The 23,634-nt window shown below is 51.8% G+C and overlaps 2 protein-coding genes across 33 annotated transcripts in view; both read left to right on the top strand.

Annotated features, from left to right (window-relative positions):
- MEI1 (meiotic double-stranded break formation protein 1) overlaps positions 1-8,421 on the top strand; it is a 69,750-nt gene extending 61,329 nt beyond the window's left edge. For 9 of the 15 annotated variants that reach the window (XR_014802956.1, XR_014802955.1, XM_084955186.1 and 6 more), the window contains 7 exons: positions 76-157; positions 344-519; positions 5,157-5,238; positions 5,714-5,820; positions 7,011-7,142; positions 7,331-7,443; positions 8,207-8,421. Coding sequence is in view for 9 of the 15 variants with exons in the window: in XM_084955186.1 (XP_084811312.1) it covers positions 76-157; positions 344-519; positions 5,157-5,238; positions 5,714-5,820; positions 7,011-7,142; positions 7,331-7,443; positions 8,207-8,252 (738 nt within the window). In the remaining 6 variants the exon portion in view is untranslated. The other 6 variants (XR_014802954.1, XR_014802957.1, XR_014802952.1 and 3 more) reach the window with 4 other exon arrangements.
- A 1,008-nt stretch (positions 8,422-9,429) lies between these two features.
- CCDC134 (coiled-coil domain containing 134) lies at positions 9,430-23,430 on the top strand. Of its 18 annotated transcripts, none has more exons than XR_014802989.1 (8): positions 9,430-9,587; positions 10,911-11,043; positions 11,965-12,086; positions 12,297-12,381; positions 14,076-14,257; positions 14,538-14,609; positions 20,726-20,931; positions 21,490-23,044. XR_014802989.1 is itself a non-coding variant. In XM_084955261.1 (8 exons), exons 3-8 carry the CDS (start codon positions 10,941-10,943, stop codon positions 20,849-20,851), a joined length of 690 nt encoding a protein of 229 aa, XP_084811387.1. In that variant the 5' UTR covers positions 9,430-9,587; positions 10,609-10,702; positions 10,925-10,940; the 3' UTR covers positions 20,852-23,430. The 18 variants fall into 18 exon arrangements, 15 of the variants coding, with proteins under 15 accessions (XP_084811387.1, XP_084811383.1, XP_084811386.1 ...); XR_014802990.1 differs by having other exon boundaries at positions 9,430-9,591; XM_084955261.1 differs by adding an exon at positions 10,609-10,702 and having other exon boundaries at positions 10,925-11,043; positions 20,726-23,430.
- Positions 23,431-23,634: the final 204 nt, after the last annotated feature.

The raw sequence follows: 23,634 nt of genomic DNA, 5'->3' as shown, positions 1-23,634 counted from the left end.
AGATACTATGGCACGTTATTTTCTGCCCAAGCTCCCCGAGCATGTGGGTTATACCTTTATCCCTTGCCCTGCCAGGTTCACCAGATGCTTTCTGTGGAACTGGACCAAGTATTGAAGGCCCTCAGCTTCCCAAAGAAAAAGGCTGCACTGCTCTCAGGTGTGGGGCCAAGGGCCTCCAGCAAGAGAAGAAAAATCTTTCCCCTAGATTCTGAGGTGGGAACACCCCACCCAGACCAGCCTGTGGTCACCCCGCTATTATTGCATTGTGTTCCTCCTATGACAGAGCTTGGAGGGAGGTGGAGAAGGAGGCAGAACCTGGGTCTAAGGAGTTTCGTACTTTCAGCTTCTATCTTATGCTTCCTGCGGACAACCCTGCAACAAAGCTTCTCCTCTCCCCTGGTGACCCTACTGCCCTCAGGGGCCCAGCCACCGCCAGCCCCTGAGGACACTGTCCTATCCCCACTGGGAACATCACAAGTGCTGTCCCTGATCATTGGACTCCAGAACCTCCTGGTGCAGGTAAGGCCCTTACTGAGTGGGACCCTGGCAGTGAAGTCTGCTTCTCCCAGGGTGACCGCAGGAAGAGGTGGCTTGCCTGTCAAGAGCTTGGTATTTCCACCATGGCCATTAATTGGTTTTAAAGTTATGGTGACAGAAGTGAAACTCAATTTGGCTAACAACTGAGAAGTCCAAGGGTCATTACTGGCTTCAGGCACAGCTGGGATTCCAGAAGCTCAGACTCTGTCATCGGAACTCTCTCCATCTCTTGGATCTGCATTTCTCTCTGTCACCTTTATTGTCATGGCTTGGTAGGATGACCAGTAACAGCTCCTGGCTTATATCCTTCCAGCAGAAAGAAAGTTTCTCTTTCCTAGTAGTCGCATTAGCCTAGCTTGGTAAGGTGCCAATCACTATGCCCGAAACATGGGATGCTCTGATGCGCCTGGCTTGGGTCGGTGCCTTCTCCTGGAGGCTGGTGCGTGCGATCAGCCCTCCATAACTCACATGGACTGAGCATAAGAGAGGAATGGTTCTGCAAAAGAAAATTGTTCTCAAATGAAGGAGGAATAGATCCTGGACAAGCAAAAACAGATGTCCCCCTCAGAGGGGTTTGTGTTTTACAGCTTAGAGGATTCTTGGAGATCATTGTTTATTCAGTGATCATATGCTCTGAAAGGTGGAGGAGGCATGAAAATAGATCACATTTCTGCATTTGAGAAGTTAACAGTTTCAGGGCCAGCGGATGGTGCTACATAAATAAGAGGTGATAGGAGTTCCTCTTGTGGCTCAGCAGTTAACGAACCCAACCAGTACCCAGGTTCAATCCTTGGCCTTGCTCAGTGGGTTAAGGACCCGGTGTTGTCGGGAGCTCTGGTGTAGGTTACAGACATGGCTCAGATCCCACGTTGCTGTGGCTGTGGTGTAGGCCAGCAACTGCAGCTCCAATTCGACCCCTAGCCTGGAAACTGTATCCTGCGGGTGTGGCCCTAAAAAGACCAAAAAAAAAAAAAAAAGGTGATAATACAGTCTGGTCAGTGCTGGGCCAGAGGGGAGCACTGCACAGTGGGAGCACAGTACATACCTTATAGGCTGGTGCAGAGTGACTGTGAGGCTGGCTGTCTTTCTGGGAGAGATGCTTGGGCTGGTCTGGACATATCAAGTAACTTGTCCAAGGTCCCTGAGGTAGGGGGCATCAGAGATGGGATCGATCTTGACAGCTGCACAATTTTGTACTGTGATACGCACTCATTCCCTGTTCCTGGTCTTGTGGCCCATTCCTACCCATGATTTCCTGAGACTTCCTTCTCTTTCAAGGAGCTTATTGTCTGTGATTTTCATATATGAGCTGGTCACTGTAGGGTGACCAGGGCCCCAGATGTTTATGCTAGACTTGGACTCTCTTTTCCTGCTCTTTGAAGCTTGCCCAGGACAGATGGTCCCAGACCCACGTGGTCTGATCTGATGGCGAGGCATTACGGAGCAAGAAGAGAGAAGTGAGGGCAGCTGGCAAATGAGTGAGAGAGGTTTCAGAGACTTCCTGGGATGAACGTGGGGGCCTTGATTTGAGTAGACTCCACTTGGTGCCCAGGTAGTGACAGCACGTATCTGATATGGCTGTTGATTGTGGGCGATGATGGTCAAGGACTGTTCCCTACTGGGCTTGTGCACGATGTGGGAAGCGGGGGAGTATAAAGAGATAGCTGACGCTCCAGAAGTGGGCCTGTGTGGCTCTGTGTCTGCTGAGTCTTATCCTGCCAGCACCTCTGTGCACAAAGCTCTGTGCTCTTTGTGGATCAAACCTCTATCCTGTGTAGCATTTCTCTTTCTCTGTTTTAAGTTCCCATTTTCATATCAGTCTTCCCCAGGCTTTGAGCTCCTCAGAGATAGGGACTGGGTCTGGGTTAATCTTTGTGTCCTCCTTCCCCTTGTGGGTTCAAATCCAATTAGGATATCAGGAATCATATGCGAAACAAAGAATCAGCTTTATTGCTGATACATACTGTAGTAGAATGTAGGTTGGACTTAAGGTGAGAGTGGGCTTTTTTTTTTTTTCTTTTTTATGGCCACATCTGCAGCAAATGGAAGTGCCCGGGCTAGGGGTCAAATTGGAGCTGCATCTGCCAGGCTACACCACAGCCACAGCAACACCAGATCCAAGCCACATCTGCAACCTACACGGCAGTTAATAGCAACACAGGATCCTTCACCCACCAAGGGAGGGCAGGGATCGAACATACATCCTCATGGAAACTATGTTGGGTTCTTAACTTGCTGAACCACAACAGGAACTGCCTGGGCCTTTTTTTTTTTTTTTTTTTTTTTTTTTTAAGTCTGAGATTTTTCAAACAGAGCAAAGATGAATGAATTTTACAGTGAACCCTCATATACCCACTACCCCCATTCTACCATTAACATCTTACTATACTTGCTTTATCAAATCTGACCAAAAGGGTATTTGAATTACCCTCCTTCCCCCAGGCCAGAGCAGAAGCCCATAGGCAGGGAAATTGTATTTGCATTTCCATAATGTCCTTGTTGGACACTTACCCAGCTGGCCAAGATCTTAAGGGTTTGAGTTCATGGAAGGATGACCCTTAGTATTTTAATCCCACCCTGATGGCCTAGTAGGTGTTAAGCTTACATTTCACCTATTAGATAAATCTCTCCTTGGGTGAGGAGGAGCCAGTTAGAGGTAGGAAGAAGGGCAAATGCTTTCTCTCCAGTGTTTCTGAGAGTGCCAAAGTTCCTGTTTTAACATTCAGAACATAGAGAGGGGGGCAGGAGATTCCCTTATACTTACTGCCCATTGTGTGTATGTACCACATCTTCTTGATCCATTCCTCTGTCCATGGACATTTAGGTTGTTTCCATGTCTTGGCTATTGTGAATAGTGCTGCTGTGAACATCGGGGCACATGTATCTTTCTGAAGTATAGTTTTGTCTGGATATATTCCCAGGAGTGGGATTGCTAGATCATACGGTAATTCTATTTTTAGTTTTCTGAGGTGCCTCAGTACTGTTTTCCATGGTGGTTGCGCTAACTTACATTCCTACCAACAGTGTAGGAGGGCTCCTTTGTCTCCACACCCTCTGCAGCATTTGTTATTTGTAGATTTTTTAATGATGGCCATTCCGACCAATATGAGGTGGTATCTCATTGTAATTTTGATTTTCATTTCTCTAACAATTAGTGATGTTGAGCATCTTTTTTTTGGGGGGGGACATACCCACAGCATATGGAAGTTTCTGGGCCAGGGATTGAACCCATGCCACAGCAGCGACCCAAGCTGTTACAGTGACAACACCAGATCCTTAACCTGCTGTGCCACAGAACTCTGAAGTTAAGTATCTCTTCATGTGCCTACTGGCCATCCAAAAACATACCACAAACTTAATGGCTTAACACAGCACTCATTATCTCACCGTTCCCTTTGTCCAAAGTCTGGATGGGCTCAACCAGGTTCTTTACTTTAGGCCTCATAAGACTGAAATCAAGATACTGGCAGGGCTAAGTGCTTATCTGGGAGATCTGGGAAAAAACCATTTCTCCTGTGGGGTAGCCCTTTTAACTCTTTAAAGTTGCTCACATGACCCCTCTGTCTTCAGACCAGCACTGCACGCTGAGTCCTTCTTACACGTCCTCTCTGATTCCTCTTCTGCCTCCAGCCAGAGAAAACAGGCTGCTTTTAAAAGACTGGTGTGTTTAGATTGCCATGTAATGTAACCTAATCACAGGAGTAACATCTGGAAGCAAAGGTCATGGGACTATCTGCCTACCACATATGGTAAATGTATGTTTAACTTTGTAAGAAATCATCACACTGTTTTCCAAAGTGGCTGCACCATCGTGCCTTCCCATCCGAAGTGCATGAGCACCCCAGTGGCTTCACATCCTGGCCAACACTTGCTATTGCCAGTGGAGAGTAGCTCTTGGTAAGTGCATAGTGATATCTCAAGGTGGTTTTTCATTTTCATTTCCCTAAAGGCTAATGATAATAAGTTCTTTTCATAAGCTTATTAAAGGAGTTCCCATGGTGCCTCAGTGGTAACAAACTCGACTAGTATCATGAACTAGGGCCGGGTTCAATCCCTGGCCCTGCACAGCAGGTTAAAGGATCTAGTGTTGCCACAGCTGTGGTACAGGTCAAAACTATGGCCTGGATCTGATCGCTGGCCTGGGAACTCCACATACTGCATGGCAGCCAAAAAAGAAAAAGAAAAAGAAAGTTCTGCTGCTTTAAAAAAAAAAAAAAGATTTATATGCACTGGCTTAGATACACTGTGCAGCTCTTACAGGGTCTGTAATCTGTGAATCTCTTAATGGGCCCAGGGCCCATCCTTTTCTGAGACAAGTCTCTAAGCATAGGTAAGTCATTAGTATAAGCACTGGGCTTTGTGTGTGGATGAGAGATAAAATGGACAAACATTTCTTTTTTTTTTTTTAATATATCCATGGCATATGAAAGTTTCCAGGCCAGGGATCGAACCCACACCACAGCAGCGACCTAAGCCTATAGAGCCACAATCATAAATCTGAAATTCTGAAATCCAAATCGTTTTGAAAACCAATTTTATTTTTTTGCTTGGTTGGCACCAAAACCCATTGGTAGCAAAACATGACATGAACTTCTGTGGGTTTTTGTGGTTTCTTGCAGAAGGACCCTCTGTTGTCTCATGCCTGTGTTGGCTGCCTGGAGGCCTTGCTTGACTACCTGCATGCCCGGAGCCCAGACGTTGGTAGAAACTCTCCCCACTCTCTGATGGTCCCATAGCAAAGATTAGAGGCAGCCAGCACCTGCCACCCTCCCACCCCAGACTCCCATCCCCAGTTCTATGATTCACACTCATTTTTTAGAAATTCTTTTAGCAATACTGTGAGGGCACTACCATGCCCATCACACAGATGAGGACACTGAGGTTCAGGGATGTCAAGTAAGTTGCCTCAGCCAAGGGTCACAAAGCTCTTAAGTGGCAGAGCTCTTCCTGTTGCCCACCTCCTGAAACAGAGGGACACATGGTCTCCCTGAGCCAGCAGCATGGGTTGATAGAAGCCCAGGAAAAAAAGAAACCTCCTGGGGTCAGTTTATCCAATGCCCTGCCTTTAGCTGATCAACCCATTTTTGAGCCAGTAGGAGAAAGTGCTCTTGGGCAACATTCCAAGGCCTTTGGAAAAGCAGCGTTAGTAACGCAGAGTGACCGGTGTTTCCCATAGCACTTCATGTGGCCTCCCAGCCCTGGAATCGTTTTTTGCTCTTCACCCTCCTGGATGCTGGAGAGAATTCCTTCCTAAGACCTGAGATCTTGAGGCTCATGACACTGGTAAGTGCAGAAAGGATGGTCTCAGGGTCTGAAGAATATCCTCCAAGAAGGTAGAAGGGCTGGGTGGGCCTTCACCCTGCAAGAGGCCTGGCTAGAGAATTCCTCTCAATGCCCACATCTCCTTAGCTCAGAAGACCTGGACATTCTTTCTCATTCACTCACTCATGAAACATTGACCAAGGCGGCCTTGCCACATGCCAGCTCCTATGCTAGGTACCAAAGATGTCAATGAGCCAAATGTTCTGCCTTAAAGGTTCCTCAGTCTAGAGAAGGAGATACACAGGGAAACCACTAGTTAAAATATGATGTTCGTCATAAAAGAGTAGAAGATGTGCTAAGTGCCTGGCATGCAGTATGTGCGCACTAAGTAAACAACAAAGCAGCAAGCCTGTGCATGATAGTGAAGCGGAATAAATCAGCGGTTGGCGTGAGAACCCAGAGCTGGGAGGGAGAGGTGAATAAGAATGTAGTAAGCACTCCGTTCATGCCTGAATTTCCTTTTTTTCTTTTTTAAGGGCTGCACCTGCAGCACATGGAAGTTCCCAGGCTAGGGGTCGAATAATTGGAGCTGCAGCTGCTGGCCTATGCCGCGGCCATAGCAACTTGGGATCTGAGCTGCGTCTGGGACCTATACCACAGCTCATGGCAACGTTAAGACCCACTGAGTGGGGCCAGGGGTCGAATCCGCAACTTTATACATATTTGTTGGGTTTGTAACTCGCTGAGCCACAACAGGAACTCCCCTGAATTTCTTTAATAAAGTGAAAGAACATTCAGTTGTGAAGGTTACATTTTAGCTGAGGCTTAAAAGGATTAATAGGCAGAGAGAAGGAAAAGTATTCTAGATATTGAAGTGAGAGCAGCAGGTGTACGAGCACATGATAGAGTGTCTGGGTAACCACACATAGTCTAGTGTGAGGTGTGAGGCTGAGGGGTAGGGTGGGGAGGTGGAGGGACTGAAGGGGTTGGCAGGGCCAGCTCTCGGGGTCTGGCAGCCCTCCTTATTACCTCACTCTCCCATGACACAGCCCCACCTTTGCCTACCAGCTCTGAGCTCCTCGAAGGCAGGGTTCTGTGGGCTTGATCTGTGTCCCCAGCCCAGGGCTGAGCATGGCAGGGGCACAGGAAATGTCTGCGAACAAAGGAGACGCTGAATCACTACATATTTGGGGTTTCTCTCCCTGGGCCAGTTTGTGCGGTTCCGGAGCAGCAGCATCCTCTCTCGTGAAGAGGTGGGTCACGTGCTGCAAGGCGCAGCTTTGGCTGACCTCTCTACCCTCTCAGATGCCACGCTCCAGGCTCTGCGTGGCTTCTTCCTGCAGGTGGGTTGGAAAGGGGTGCCATGTAGCCACTGGGAGGCCAGATCCTCTATACCATCTTTTCTGTGGAGGGTGGGAACTTGGGTCACAGCAGCCCACGGGAGGTCAGGAGCACGGGGTGAAGCGGAGCGGGGGCCCGTATAGAGTGGGCACTGAGAGAGCCTGCCTTCTCTACCCTCTTCTCCTCCCAGGTCCAGAGCATGGGCCTCCTGGCTGATCACAGCATGGCCCAGACCCTGCGGGCCTCCTTGCAAGGCCTTTCCCCCAGGGCCTCCATGGTCCAGCCACCCCTGCAGGACATGCTGTATCCTTTCTTGCATCTGGGAGCTTTGGCCTGGGCAAGGTCACCCAGGCTGTGGCATCATGCTTCAGGATAGAGAGGTACACTGTCTACAGCCCTGTCCTCTAAAGCAAGCAGGGGTCAAAGAGAATAATTAATAGTGGTGGCAATGACAATGACTTCTTCTATTTATTAGGTTCCTACGAAGAGCCAGTTAGACATACTATGTCTAATCCTCGCAGTAGCTAGAAGTGTTAATGCAGTTGTAACAGATCAGAGAAGTTAAATGACATGCCCAGAATCACACAGTGATAGCATCAGGATTTGACCCTAAATCTGCCCATCTCCAAAGTCACATCACCAAACTCAGAAGGAGCTACTCCTTACCCAGGAGCTTTGGAGAAGCTGCCCTAAGTGCAACATGGGGGATGCTGGATGACTGCCATGTCCCTGAGAAAGCCTGGGGCTGTGGGCAGTGGTCGCAGGCCCTCAGAGGGGTTGTCGTGGTGCTGCAGAGACACTTTGGTCTGGAGGTGTGTGTGTGGGGAGGGTGTCTCCTTCCCACCCCTACCAGCTGCACCCTGGCTTTCCTCCTTCATGGAACAGTTCCCCAATGTACAGCAACTACCTACCCCAGCGTTCAGCTCCCAATTTTAGGATCCACCCCACTATTCTCAAGAGCAACTCTGCTCTTGTCTGACCATTTTGCCCCTTCGGAGCCCTGGAAGTGTGGTTCTCCCGTGGTTGCCCCACCTCTCCGCTGTTCTCCTCTCATGTTTGCTGCCAGCTGCCTGGAAGGGGTGGCTGTATCCCTGTCCCACATCAGAGACTGACCCTCAGGAACTGAAGGCCTGGAAATGGAGAGAGCGGAGACCTGGAGAAGACGAAGTCAGGGCACAGTGGTTGGGTGGAAATGGGTGACACGTGCAGCTGTTCACCTGGAGACATTTACTCCACCACTGAAATTGAATAGGGAAATAAAGTGATGCACTGGCCAACCTGTATGGGCTCTCCAAAAACTTGCCTCCCTCCAGCTGGTTCTGCAGCCCAGGTGGATGGCTTCCTTGGGGAGTGAGGGGCGGGGTTTGTTCTGGTAACACCAGCACCAGCTGCTTGCCTCAGGTGCAGACACCAGTCAGGCCATCCTGGGGGCTGGAGGGGCAGAAGGCGGCTATGTATTTGATGCTCTTGTGATCCAAGTGCTCTGGGAAGTACTGTACCTGTTGCTTCAGGTCATGTGAAGGTGGAGAGAGGTACAGTTACCAGTCAAGGAAGGTAAGTGGGTCAAGCCTTTCCCAGACTTCCTAGCTGAGGGAAACTGTTCTAGGCAGCCCTTCCCCAGCTGAAGTAGGTCTCCTGTGTTTATTGCCCGTAGGGCCCTCCTTTGAGCTTGTATTTGTGTGCCAACGTGTGTGGTTCTCTTAAGGTCTGCGCTCCACAGCTGCCCGCTCCTGTTCTGAATGCAGCCCACCAGAACCTTTAGCTCCCTTTCCATCTGTCTGCCAGGGGCCCCAGTGCCTGTAGCTGGCTATCCCTTACTGGCCCTACACGAATCGGGGCTGAACTCTGCTAACTATAGGACAGAGAAGGATCCGACGAAATTGGTTTAGAACTTGGTGGACCGGGGCGGGGGCGGGGGGGGGGGGGCGAGCAGGGGACGCCTGGACTCTGCACTGCAGGTTACTGAGAAAGTCACAACAAACTGATCAGCACAACTGCAGTTTGAAAAACCCTCAGCTGACTAAACGGTTTCGGGAGGGCGCGAGGAAGGTCGCCGGGCCGGCAGGGTCAAGGCCCCGGTAGGCTGACACGTCCTTTAACGTTAGGCACAGACCCCAAGCTGACCACTTCCTCCAACCCGATCTTAACACGCGCCACGTGTGTAAGCCGCGGCGTGTGGTGGGCTGGGCGAGACAGGCGGACAGCCCGCAGGACTCGTGCCGGAGCCTACGGGGCGGGGCCGGAGGTGAGGTCAGCGAACGGCTGTCGCGGTCCGCGCTCATTGGTCAGGAGCGGCACGGTGGGCGGAGCGGCGCTCCTGGTCCCGCGCTGCTGTTCTCTGGCTCTCAAGAGGTTCCGCGACTCTGCTGATCGCTCGCAGACCCTCGAGTTGAGCTCCGCCGAGCTGCACGCCGACTGCCTGCCCACTCGCCAGCGGCGCCGGACTGGTAGGTGAGGACGGAGCGCTAGACAGGCAGGCTCCCGGAGGGGGAGGTTACAACCGAGGGCCCAGAACTGGCCGCAGGTGGTGGGGGGGGGCGGTCCGCGGACCCAGGATACCTCTCATTGGAAAGGCTCGTTTTCCTCCCGGAGCTCTAAAGGCTTTGGGCAGCAACCCTGGTGTGGTGAGCCCGGGTAGCCGGTTCAGAATCCACTACAAGCGACCTCTGCAGAATGGGTTCAGAATCGCACGCTGAGCCAGGAAGAGCTCTGGGGACTCTAGGGGCCAGGAGCGGGATTGAGAGGCTGGAGAAGTGGGAGTAACGGTGGAGAAAGCAGGATCTGCCACCACGCAGTAGGCTTTTTCGGCTTTCCTTTCCCACTGCTGATCCGTTTCAGTCATTACCAGCTGCCTGATACCCCCTGGCCCCAATTTCTGCCTTAACCTGAGGTTGGTTCCCTTGAGTCTGGAGTGTGACATTGGAAGATAAGGGTTCTGGGTGAGCTTGAACTACTGCTTCCCACTCTCTAGGCTTCAGTTGTCTCATCTGTGTGGGGGTGGAGGCAGCTCTCTGGTTGACTTCTGTGGGATCTCACTGTCAGTATCTGAGCACCTCTGGGCCAGGTGTCCTGGTAGGACAGTGGCCATCTCTGAGATAGCCTGTGTTCTTTAAGACTCGGTCTAGCCTGAGAATCGAGGAATGACTTTGGGAAGTCACTTCATTTTTCTGTGTCTTGGTCTCCACATTGGTAAAACTGGGCAGCTGTTACATAGATTGAGGCCTCCTCTGACTACTGTATTTAATCTTGTGCCTTGCTGCCTCCCTTTCATCCTTCTGTGCTTCTTTTACAAGTTTATTGGGTTATTGTCTTATAACCCAACTAGAGATAAAAGTACCAGAGTGCAGACAATTTTGTTTGTTGATTCACTGCTCTAGAACAGTGATATTGAACAGGTCCTCCCTCCCCAAGCACTGTGCCTCACCTCCCTGCAACAGGGAGGTGACCTTCTTATTCCTATTTTTGCAGTGAGGGAGATGAGACTCAGAGAGGCTGAACAATTTTCCTGAGGTCCCACAGTCAGACAGAGCCAGGGCTCCAGATGCTCATCCCTATTCTCTAAGTATCTCTGCATGGCTGACATTTGTCTTCCTCCCTCCCTCCTGCCATCCCACGTCTTTATTGTGTGTCTGTCGGTCATTGGGACTAAGGCTCAGGGCTTCGCAAAGCTGGGTTCTTGGTATTTGGAGGCCGTGTCATGTCAGGGGATGTTGCTGTTCACCCCACTTTCTGTTTTATGTAACACCAAGCTCTAGGTCTCACCTTTTCAGGGTTATTCCTCTAGCTCCAGGGTCTTGGATATGGACCTTCTTCAGTTCCCGGCCTTCCTGTCTGTCCTGCTACTGTCCGGAACAGCAGTCACAGGCACCCTGAGCACCTCTCTGGACCCGAGCCTGGAGATCTGTATCCTTTGGCGTTAGAGGTGGGGGCTGTAAATGAAGTCTGTCTGTACCCACAACCCCTTGGGGGATTCCAAGGATGGAGTGGACCCGCCTAATGGGAACAGGGGAGAAAAGGTAAGGTGCTCTATCCAAACCTTGATCAAGTCTGTTCTCTATTTTTTTTTTGCTTTTTAGGGCTGCACCTGTGGCACAAGGGGGTTCCAAGGCTAGGGGTCCATTCGGAGCCACGGCTGCCGGCCTATGCCACAGCCACAGCAGATCTGAGCCACATCTGCGGCCCACACCACAGCTCATGGCAACACCGGACCCTTAACCCACTCAGCTAGGCCAGGGGTCGATCCCACAACCTCATGGTTCCTTGTCGGATTTGTTTCCGCTGCGCCATGATGGGAACTCCAATCAAGTCTGTTCTTATCTGAGCCTTAGTTCCCCATATGGTGAGAAAGCAAGGCATATCTCTCAGAATCATGAGGATGCTGAGGATTGTACACCCAGAACCTTGTGGGTGAGATCCTGGGTGGAGACCAAACCCTGGCATACTGGACTGCCTACTCAAGAACTGGCTCTTAAAAGAATAGAACCTCAGTGAGAACAGTGAGGGGCGTTCCAGGCAGAGTATACAGTGTGAGCAGAGGCACGGAGGGAGATGATGGAAAGACCACGGGAGGGGAAGGCAGGAGCCAAGACCTGAGGGTTGGATGCAGGCTGTTGGGTGTGGAATCCTCTGTAAAATGGACGAATGAAATGTTGCAGGATTCACATCCTTCTCTGACAGTTTACCCATTCCCTGGGAAGCCCCAGCCAGACACGTCTACATCCCTTGCAGAGACTTTCTGGCCAGGAATAGGCCCTTTGGATTGGGACCCCTGGATTATCCAGGTAGAAGAATCAGCGCCAGTTCCTTAACTTACTGTTTGCTCAGACAAGAAGATGTTTGAGGTGAAGCGGCGGGAGCAGCTGTTGGCACTAAAAAACCTAGCACAGCTGAATGATGTCCACCAGCAGTACAAGATCCTTGATGTCATGCTCAAGGGGCTGTTTAAGGTGCCTGCAGGCAGGGGGCAGCTCGCGGCAGGCCCAGTCTTTGATCTGGGCAGTGAGAGATGAGTAGGAGTTTCCCGAGGGGGTGGTGTTCAGGGAGGGGGAAGTGCATGCAGAGATGATTTGAGGTAGGAGTTAAGTAAATGGGGCTGGGGCTGGGCTGGTCTGGGAAGACCTTTGCAAAGCCACTCAGCCCAGGTGCGGTTCCCTCAGGTGCTGGAGGACTCCCGGACAGTGCTCATTGCTGCAAATGTGCTCCCAGAAGGGCCCTTCCCCCAGGACGAGAAACTGAAGGATGGTATGCTCTTCCCAACTTCACCCTCTCCTCCTCCCCGCCACCTTGATCTTCTCTAGATGCTCCCTCCCTCCTGTTCTTGTCTCCTCCCCCCACCCCCGAAAGTCCCCTCTTGTGGCATCTTCCAAGTGGTCCCATTGGGTAGTTGTCCTGTGCTTTGGTGCTGTCCTGTGCTTGGGGCAGGGGAATCAGGAAGAAGCCTTTGCCCATTACCACTCCAGGAATCCTTGCCTTCTCTACCACCCTGCCCCTTCTGGTAGAAAAAGCAAGTTGTTCCCTGAGGCCTGTTGAAGTGACTGGCCCATGGGAGCAGTTACCAGCACTCTTGACTACTGTTCTGAAGGGCTCAACTCCCTTAAATCCTTTTTGAGACAAAGATGGGACCAACATGCATAAATAAGGTAAAAGAATATTCTATGTCCCTTCATCTCCTCTTCTAAGAATTTCTCTCCAGTGGTGATTTCTCCCTCATTAACTGGTTACATTGTAACAATAAAGTTTTTTAGATTACATTGTCTAAGAGAGGACAGAAGTAGTCTTTATACATCTTGAATGGTGGGCACTTTACAAACAGCATCTCAAATTCCCTCTATAACTCTGAGGAAGGTACTATCACCTCCGTTTTTCAGATGAAAGGACAGGTGGCTTGCTGTGACTCTTACCTATAAACCAAGCTAATTCCTGGGCTTTTGGCAGTTCCAGGTTGTTCCGAAGCCCAGGGTTCCTGCCCCACTTGTCTCAGACCTGGCCTATCTTTGGAGGAGTCCGCTTCTCTCTCTGTGTGGCCTGGCCAGTGCTGGTGAGGGCTGCCACCAGGGCTGAGTGTATATAGTTACTGTTCTTCATGCTGCCCTGGGTCAAAGGGACCTGCCACCAAAATGGGCCCTAAACTCAATCTAAACTGACCTGTTGACTAGAGGAAGGCTATTAGTGGGAAAACTGACCAAATTCAAATAAAGTCTACGAATGAGTTAACAGTATTGTATTGATGTTAATTTCCTGATTTACATAGTTGTGCAATAGTTATGTTAAGATGACAGCATTAGAGGAAGCCAAGTGAAGGAGTTTTGTGGTGTATTATGTAAGCCTAAAATTATTTCAAAATAAGAACCTAAGCACTTAAAGTAAAATAAAATTGGACATAACACTAAATAGAAAACAAACTGACATGTTCCCTGACCACGCTAGCAAAACTGACCCCTCACAGACACTGTAGTTGTGTTAACACCAGCGCCCAGCCCTGGACATTAGAGGACCAAGTTGGGGAGGTTAGGCCCAGCAAAGCCTCTTGGGATGCATATGCTTCCATGTGCAAAAGACACCCACCTCGCTGGTGGCCATGGCAAACGCGTCTTCTTAGTTGTGAAACACAGAGGAAAGAGCACGGCCTTTTGGAGTCAGACAGACCTGGGTTTGCAGCCCAGGTTTGCTACTCACTAGCCATCAGCATCAGTTTCCCAGGGGTAAAATGGGAATAGCAGCCACATCTCCCTCTAAAGGCAGTTTTGATGATTCAGTGATCTGTGGACATAAAGCCCTTAGCACGCACTGCACACATGGTCAGCCTGTGGGCAGCAGGCAGCTTTCCCTTCTCTGACGACTGGGCTAATCCCCCGTTCTCTGGAGGGTGAGTAGGGTTGGCCAGGAGGGCTGGAGAAGGGCATCTCCCCGGCCCCTCATCAGGGTCCTCTCGGCAGCTTTCTCCCAAGTGGTGGAGAACACGGCCTTCTTTGGCGACGTGGTGCTGCGCTTCCCAAGGATTGTGCACCATTACTTTGACCACAACTCCAACTGGAATCTCCTCATCCGCTGGGGCATCAGCTTCTGCAACCAGTCAGGCGTCTTTGACCAGGGGCCCCACTCGCCCATCCTCAGCCTGGTAAGGACTGGGGCGGAGGGGGTCTGGGAGCCCTTTGGCTGGTGCTATGCCACAAGCCGTGGGTCTGCCTTCAGTGGGGCCTGAACATCAGCCTTTCAGGTTGCATTTCTGTGACGAGCCTCAGGCCACCTTGAGGTGCCATTTCAAGGGGTTCTGTGCCAACCTGGGGTCCTAGCACTCATCACCTGGCCCACCCCTGCCTAAGCCTCTGAGGGAGGGGCCTGTGGGTGAGCAGCAGGCTGGAGAAGACAGAGGATGACTAGCTTTTCCTCATCCGCAGATGGCCCAGGAGCTGGGGATCAGCGAGAAAGACTCTGACTTCCAGAACCCATTTAAAGTAGACCGCACAGAGGTGAGCTGCTGAGGCCTGTGGCCATGTCTGCTCTGCCTCTGCTGAGCCAGGGGAGGCTAGGGCCTGCAGGGGCTGGGGCCCGTGGGGTGGAGTGTGAGCTTTGGACTTGGAGTCAGACGTGCCTGGGCAAAGGCACTCACTCCCTAGTGCCTTCAGGAAAGCTACTGGCCCTGTCTTAGCCTCACCTCCCTGCAGGGTGGATTTCTGAGGGGCAGTCAGAGGCCACGAGCACGTCCATCCCAATGCACAGTAGGCGCTGTTCATATCAGGGAAATGTCAGGGAAACCCTGGGATGTCAGGCCGTGCTTCTCTGTCCTTGGGCCTCTGAGTCCCCAGCCAGGCCTCCCCCACATCCCTGCACAGGTTCTCTTCCTGGGGGCTGAGGTGGGCTCTGAGGGCTGGAGGCTGTAGGGCCAGCACAACAGGTGGGGACACACAGTAGAGAGGAGGAAGAGATGAGGGGCGGCAGGGCAGGGGCCAGAGGGGTAGGAAGGAAGGGCTGGACTCATGGACTCTTCCCTCGGTGCAGGGAGGGACCTCTCGAGTTCTAGGATTTTATCTGGCTTGCAGGCTAACAAGCTTACCTGCTGCTGTTTCATGGATGCTGACAGGTCAGAGACAGCAGGTAAATGCAGTTGCTGTTGGCCTGGTCATGTGGGTGTCCCTTGTTTCCCAAGTCCCAAGGAGGTGATACAGAGGAGCCCATGCAGATACCATCCATGCAGTGGGTTGCATCAAGCCAAAGAACAGCAGGCTTGGGAAATACACCACCTTTATGGAGAACAGAAGCAAACCTGGTCTTTGTTTGCAGGCAGACATCACCTTATCCTTCAAGGTTTCTTTCTGCAAACACAGCCCGAGACATGGCCCAGGTAGAGTGGTCAGGTGTACGCAGCAAGAATGTGCAGGGACGCTCAAAGCCGTGACAGATGGGCTTTCACAATGAGTGGGCACCCATGGAGATACTTTTTTGCTGTGACACCAGCTCTCCTTGCCCTGCAGATCATGAATGCCTCTCACACAGGACAAGGGAAAGAGCATGGGCCACAGAGAGAATGGGCTCCTGGAGAGATTTAATTTAGCGTCATCATAATGTGCTCTGCTTGGACATAACCACAGAAGCAGCATACTTTCTATACTTCTTATCTGCTGGGGACAGTCTCAAGAATTTACTCACTTTTTTGGTGTCCAATGTGGCTCTGTTCACCACAACAGCTCAGATTTGCTCAGCTTCCCTTGTGCACTCCTTCTGTACCAGTGAGCGTTCTAGGAGTCCTCTCCTACTCACACACCTGTCACTAAGGCCAGCTTGCATCAGGCTGGCCACTGTCCCCCGGCTCTCTCCCTGCTCTTCAGATGCCCACAGGCTATGGGGGAAGACACCAGGAAAGCCCAGTCACAGTCCAGCGTGGTCACTGTCCCCGTGGGAGAGGGAAGGATGAGCCACAGGTCCCATGAGAAGGAGCCTGTGGAAGTAGGTGGGGGAGGCTCTGGGTGAGTAAGAGTTGCCGGGGGGACCCGCCCGGGAAAGACCTTCCGGGCAGAGGGACTAGTTTGCACAAAGGCTCAGAGGCATAGCACCTGCATTGATTCAGTAGTTAGTGAGCATCTGCTGAGTCCCAGACAAGCTCTGTCCCAGAAAAGCTCTGTAGCCCTGTCCTGGGAATGGCATTCTAGTTGGAGTAGATAGACAGTCAATAAAAAATAAGGTACGTGGTAGGTGGCGACAAGGGCCAGGGAGAAAAAAGCAGAAGGGGGTTAAGGGATAAGGTGGAGCTGCAGTTGTTATTCATGTGACTTGGACACATAAGGTCCTAACTGAAAAGACCTGAAAGGAGCGAGGGAGCCAGCTCTGTCTCTGGGGGAGGAACATTTCAGGCTAAAAGAGCAGAAGTGCAGAGGCCCTGAGTTGGAGCATCTTTGGAGGGATGGGGAGTGAGGGCAGGTGAGGTCAGAGTTGTAGGCAGCATCACAAGGCCCTTGCAGGTCTCCAGGACTTTGGCACTTACTCTGAGACACGCAGCAGCAGATGAGGGGCTCTGACTCACCCCTGTAAAGGCTCCACCTGGCTGTGGAGGGGATAATAGTCTGGGGACCAGGGTGAAAATGGGCACCAGTGAGGAGGCTGCTGTCCTGGTCTGTTTGGGAGTTAGAGGTGGCTTGAACCAGGTGACAACAGTGGGGCTGGTGAGGAATGGTGAGAATTTGGTTCTGGGTTTGTTTTTTTCTTTTTACAGCCTCAGCCATGGCCTATGGAAGTTCCCAGGCTGGGGGCTAAATTTGAACTGCAGCTGCCAGACTATGTCACAGCCACAGCAACACGGGATCCGAGCTGTATCTGTGACCTATGCTGCATCTTGCATATCTTTAACCCACTGAGCAAAGCTGGATCTTACCCACATCCTCACAGACACCTATGTCAGGTTCTTAACCGGATGAGCCACAACAGTAACTCCCTGGCTCTAGTTTCAAGGTAGAGTAAATAAGGCTTACTGGAGTTCCCGTCGTGGCGCAGTGGTTAACAAATCTGACTAGGAACCATGAGGTTGCGGGTTCGATCCCTGGCCTTGCTCAGTGGGTTAAGGACCCAGCATTGCCGTGAGCTATGGTATGGGTTGCAGACGCTGCTCGGATCCCGCATTGCTGTGGCTCTGGCGTAGGCCGGTGGCTATAGCTCCAATTAGAAGACCCCTAGCCTGGGAACCTCCATATGCCATGGGAGCGGCCGTAGAAAAGGCAAAAAAAAAAACAAACAAATAAATAAATAATAAGACTTACCGAGGAAGCTGATGTGGTGTGAGAGTGACACATTAAGGATGACTTGATTTTCGGCCTGAGCGTGTGGAAGAATGGGGCTGCTATTTTCTAAACCGGGTGCACTGGTGGTACCAGGTTGAGGGCTGGCTCGGGGATCGAGGCCTTATTTCTGGACCTCATAGGCATCAGAATGAAGACGTCGAGGAGGTGACTGGACATATGACTAGGTTTCAGGGAGAGGTTGAAGCTAGAGCTATAAATGTGGGAGTCGTGCCAATGAAGAGGGAAGTGAGGCCATCACCCTGGCAGGGGTGGGGGGCCAGGCAGATGGGGTCGTGGTCTTTCTGAGGACTAGGGCCTGGGATCTGCCTGCAGTTCGAGGTGGGAGGAGGAGAAGGAACTAGCAAAGCCCCCCCAGGAGGGATCAGTCAGTGTGACAGCAGCACATCCAAGAGAGACTCATTTCCCAGAGGCCATCGAGGAAAGTTACAGGAAGGAGGGAGTGGTGTGCCTGCAGACGCTGCTGGACGGTCAGGGAAGATGAGGCTGAGAATCAGCTGCTGGGCTCAGCAGGACCGAGAAAGGCCATCAGAGATCTCAATAAAAGCTGTCTCGGTGGAGCTGCGGGAACAAGGGACTGGGTTTCCAGAGAATGAGAGGGAGGGCGGGTGGACACATCCCATCAGGTACATGCAACCCTTGTGAAGAGCTTTTCCTGTTTTTTTAGTATTAGTGTCAGGTGTACAGTGTAGTGACTCAGTGTCTTTAGAGGTTATACGTCATTAAAAGTTACAAGATAGTGGCTATAATTCCCTGTGCTATACAATATATATCCTTGTTGTTTATCATGAGTTTTGTTTTCAGGGGTTGCAGACCAACAGGAGAATAGCTGGGGGGAGGGTGTGGGTTCCAGGGGGGATTTTAGTCGGATGGGAGAGACTGTAGCATGTTTGCACATTGCTGAGACCTCCCCGTTAGGGAGGAAGAACCTGGGATGCAGAAGTAGGAGAGTTGCTGGCGTCTCATCCCTGAGGAAGTGAGGAGGGCGAGGCCAGCTGGGCCCAGGGGCCCAGAAGCAAGTAGGTTGGTGGGTGTGGAGATGGGAGCTTGTGGAAGTTGTCTTTGAGTGTGTCCCTTCTCTGTGAAAGAGGAAGCAAGGTCATGGTGTGCCAGTGAAGAGGGGGTTAGTGATGGAGGCTCGAGGAGAAGGCAAGTCTGGGGGAGCAGGAGAGGGAGCAGACCGGGGAAATGTCCTCCTGAATTGCCAGGCGGCATGAAAGGCCCGCTTGAGGTAGCCTCAGAATTTAAAGTAGGCCTTGGCAAGGCCCAGGAGGGAAGGAACCCAGGACAGGGACAGGTATTGTTTCTCTTCTAACCCAGCTAGCTGGGGCTGGAGGGGCCAGGGTCTCTTGATGGTCCTTCCTGAGCCAGAGCCAGGGAGTTTGAGGGGTCTCCCAGCTCCTCCTTCCTCCCAAGAGGATCAGAATTAACTCGTAGGGATAGGAGGCACAGTGTGAGAGGGAAAGTGCTGGGCAGGGAGGTTGGGAGGCCTGGGAGCTAGTCCCAGTTGGGCCTCCCACTGGCTGTGTGACTTGAACAGATCACTTACCCTCTCTGGGCTGACATCACCCCATCTTCCAGATTTGTGGTTCAGTCTAAATGGTGGTGAATTACTCCACAAGGTGGAGCTCCTAGTTTGTTTTTAACATCTACCTTGATCAAACATTTCTCGCATTCAGCCTGGGAACAAATAAAATGGGCATATTTCACAACAGAGTTACTAGAGTTCTGGGTACTGTTGTATTAAATATTCTAACATGATTCATTCATTCGTTCATTCATTCATTTCAAAAACTACATACTGAGTGCCATGTATAAGCCAGGCCCTGCACTGGGGGCTCGTGGCACAGTGGGCAACACCTAACACAATCTGCATATTCTCATGGAGCGTGCTGTTCAGTGAGGGGACAGGCACGAAGTAGGTTGTCCCAAGGGACAGGTGGCCACAGAAGAGAAGCACTCAGAAGGAAACAGAGGAGGCAGGTCCCTAAGGGCAGTGACACCTGAGCTGGAGCTAATGTGGCAAAGGGGGTGGGGGCTGGGAGGGGCCTTCTGGGCCTGGGTCACAGCATGTGCAGAGGCCTAGAAGTGGGAGCAAAGGAATCCAAGAACCAGAAGTAAGGGAGGGGGAGAGGTGGGTGGGGTAGACCTGCAGATGCAGCTGTGTCCTGAGAGTAATGGAGGGTTGGGGACAGGCTTAAGCAGGAGTCAGACTGACATTTTGAAAAGATCTAACTGCGATGAGGGCAGTGGCTTAAGAGGGACCAAAGTGGATATGGAGAGACCATGGGAGGTGCCTAGAGTTATCAGAAGAGAGGGAAGGGTGGTGATGAGGGTAGCCATAGGTAGGCGAGATGGAGCAGAGTAGATGGGTTTGAGACTTCGGGGTCCAGTGGGCCTGGCCTTGGCAATGGACTGTGTCAGGGATGGGGTGATGCTTGGCCTCTGCCCTACTTGCCTAGACTGGCGTGTGGAGTGCTGCTGTTCATGAAGACAGGGACTCTGGAGGGGGACTGGGTTTTGTGGAGATGGAGCCGTGCTGAGTTTGGGGCATGTGTGCACATCCTAGAGAAGGCGGCAGACAGATGTCGAGATGGGGAGATGCAAATGTGAAGGGTCATTGACCTTGGAGGTGTAAGGGAAGCCCTGGGTTTAGATGCACCAATCTGAAGAGTGGAGGAAGAGGAGCAGAGGGCCTGGGGATTGCCCCAACTGAAGTCCTCCTCCTCCTCCCCACTCGCCCTGTGTTCCTGGCTCATCACTGGGTACCACCACGCACGTGCTATGGACGCCACAAGCCCAGGCACCATTTTCTTCACCTTTCCACCTCTTTTTCAGGGTCTGCCAGTTTATCCTTTGATCCACCTGCTTCTGTACACTCATTGCCTAGACCTTGCAACTTGTCCGCAAGCAGCAGGACCCCAGCTGTCTTACTCTTGCTGACTGCCCTGCCCTCCTCCTCAAGCTCCAGGGGTCTGTGGTAGCCTTGGGCATTCGGCCCCTTCGCCCTGAGTGGTCTGTCTGTTGTTTCTCAGATGTCCACGGAGGTTCAGCACCTGTCCCTCTGCTGGAATGTCCGCTTCACCCACCCTGTTTTGCTTGGCAAGCTCCTGCTTATCTTTCAAGACCCACCCAGTGGTTTTCCTCAAGCCCGTTTAATTGTCCATGTCTGTGGGCTCCCCAAGGGCAGGGCCTGTGTCCGAGTGACCCTCCTGTCCCCATGGCCCACAGCAGCCTAGCTCAGTACAAACTCTTTACTGCCAGCGGATTTAATCAGACTGCTCTGCTCTTTTCCTCAGTTCATCTCCAGCACTGACCCTTTCCAGAAGGCCCTGAGGGAAGAGGAAAAACGCCGGAAGAAAGAGGAAAAGCGGAAAGAGATCCGAAAAGGCCCTCGGATCTCCAGATCCCAGTCCGAGTTATAGCCCCTGAGCAGGCCAGGGTTCAAGGGGCCAGGAGGCGGCCAGTCAGGAGGAAGAGGAGGATGCAGCAGCGTCAGCTAGTGGTGAGAGCTGGCCCATGTGAGGGGAGGCTGAGTCTGCTCAGCCCCCTGGAGCCAGCTCTGAGCCCCAGCTAAGGGACTGGGCCGCAGAGGGCTGGATTTCCTCCCTGCGACTTCCGCAGAGTGGTGCCAATGGAGCCTTCAGAGGGTGCTAGGCTGCACACCAACTGTGGAGATGCTGCAAAAAGCAGGAGGGAACCTGGGCTGGATTCTCCCAGTGGGTTAGGACCCCTGACTAGTTGGCTGCTGTCCGTTGTGGGAGGCTGCTGTCATGCCTGCTGCTGGCCCCTCTGTGTTACTGAGTTGCCTGGCACAGGTCTCAGCCCCCTGCAGAAACACAATAAAAGCCCACTAATCCTCTGGGCTAACAGAGGCTGGTTTGGGCACCAGGGAGCTGTAAGCCTCTCCATGGGGCAGGTGGGAGGGGCCTGGGTGGGGGGCTCAGGGCCCTCAGATGCAGAGATGACATTTAAGGATGTCCCTTCCTCATCGGGAAGAGCCTCAGGCCCTGGCAGGGCAGCAAAGCACAAGCTTGGCTATGGCCTTCTCTTCCCTTCGCAGCACTGTCCTTGATGAAGGGACCAGAAGTATCTGAGGAGGGTGTTTAGCCCAAGACAACCTTGGAGCGACATGGTCTCTGTCCTCAGATATCCAGGGATGGCCGTGATCAGGCACAGGGAAGAATCAGCTTGTCATCTCTGGCAGTGTTGGGAGACCCCTGGCCTGTGTGTAGGGCCTTTGGTGGACAGGCTGCAGCTCTGCAGGAGGCTGTGCTTTGTAAGGGGAGGGCTGCTCCGAGCTGGATTGGTCGGACAGCAAGCTCTCTGTGTCAGGGCCAGGGGGCAGGGAAGCTGCAAAGGGAGGTGGGCCTTGAGTAGGCACTGCCCTTCAGTCATGTCCTTCCCAGGCAGAAAAGGGAGGGGCTCCAGTAGGAATTCTAGCTCTTAAGCTGACTTTGCCAAGTCAGGGTCTGCCTCTTAAAAGCAGAGACACACAACTGTCTCCAGCTCCTCACTGCTACCAGAACCCAAGGGAGACCTGGAGTCTATCTCAGCCCATTAGACTTGCTGAGTGACCCCTGGCCCACCCCTTCCTTGTGTTGTGGCTTCACTGATGTAATGAATTTGATAATGTCTGAACCCTCTGTCCAGCCCTAAATTGCTTCTCCGAGGTCGGGGCCTGGCTTCTCAGTGACAGGTGCCCTTCTCTGATGGTTCTTTGTTCTCCCATGTATTTGCTGAGCACCCACTGTAAGCACAGCCAAAGAGAGGGGCCCACTCTTATCCTGTCTTCACCTCTGCCCCATCTAGCATCTCTGTTCTCCTGGGTTTTTCCTTCTACACCTTCACTTCTCTCCATCTTGGCTGATCCCTTCTCCACCTTCAAATGGACTCAAGTTTCCCCATCTGACACCTTAAGAGGTACAAATAGAACTATTCTGCTCTCGTCCCTGGGCAGGTCCACCTGGGAGCTGTGGGAGCATCTGTAGAGTGGGAGACAGACTGGGTCCACTTACCTGACCTGGTGCTCAGAGATCCCTCTGCAGAGGTTTACTGAGGCTCTGGGATGGGAAGGCATTGGACCACAATGAAAGTGAGCCATATGGTATGCCAGCATCACCCCCAGTGTGGGGAGCCCTGTGCGAGCCACTGAAGGGTACATGTGAAGATGACACTGCCCAGCTCAGTGCCTGGACCAGAGCAGGGCAGCGGGGTTTGATTTTGTTTCCGGGTAAGACTGGTGTAACCTATACCGGCTCTTCTGCATGTAAACAAGAGAACGTTCCTCTCTCCCCCAGGTACTTTATTATGTTATACATGTTCATTATAAAAAGTAATTTAAATAATACTGAAATGCCAAGAAGAAAGTAAGATTCACCCTGGGAGTTCCTGTTGTGGCTCAGCGGGTTACAAACCCGACTAGTACCCATGAGGATGCAGGTCTGATCCCTGGGCTCACTCAGTGGGTTAAGGATCCAGTGTTGCCATGCGCTGTGGTGGTATAGGTTGCAGATGTGGCTCAGATCCTGTGTTGCCGTGGCTGTGGTGGAGGCTGGCAGCTGCAGCTCCGTTTTGACCCCTAGCTTGCGAACTTCCACATGCTGCAGGTTTGGCCCTAAAAAGCAAAAAAAAAAAAAAAAAAGAGAAAGTAAGATTTACCCTGAATCCTACCACTCCCATAATTATAACTGACACTCAGCTATTAGGCCTTCCATCCTGCCCTTCATGTGACACACAGATCCTTGTTTTCTCAGTTATAATAACTACCTTGCAGGGGCCCTAACCGTATGTCAGGCCTTATTCCAAGTGCTGGCTTCCATCAGCTGCTTCTGCTGCAGGGCCTTTGTGTTGTTTGTTCCCTTGGCTATACCAGATGCAGTTCTCATAATTTCAGGTTTCGTCTTAAATATCAATGTTTTCTTTACCGGACCAGAGGCTCTCAGAGGGCAGGAATTGTCTCTTTGCTTGCCCCAGAGATGTTCAATAAATATTGTCAAATGAATGTGCAATGTGATTGGTTGAATTGTGTGATTCCACTTTCCTCACAACTATGAGGGACACTATTCCCATGTTAGAGATGACAAAACTGAAGCTTAGGGCGTTTATTTAGCTCAGAGTCACTCGTTCATAAATGGACCCGTATGCCTGCCTTCACAGGGCCTGTGAAGTCTGTCTTGACCACCAAGCAACAGCTGCCTCTCACAGA

This window comes from Sus scrofa, chromosome 5 (assembly GCF_054392235.1).
Source record: "Sus scrofa isolate SSC_HxYL_T2T_F1_AM1 chromosome 5, Sscrofa_HxYL_maternal_Yorkshire_Landrace_v2.0, whole genome shotgun sequence".
NCBI lineage: Eukaryota > Metazoa > Chordata > Mammalia > Artiodactyla > Suidae > Sus > Sus scrofa.
The sequence above is the reverse complement of the archived record's forward strand: the minus strand, read 5'-3'. Positions and strand labels throughout refer to the sequence as shown.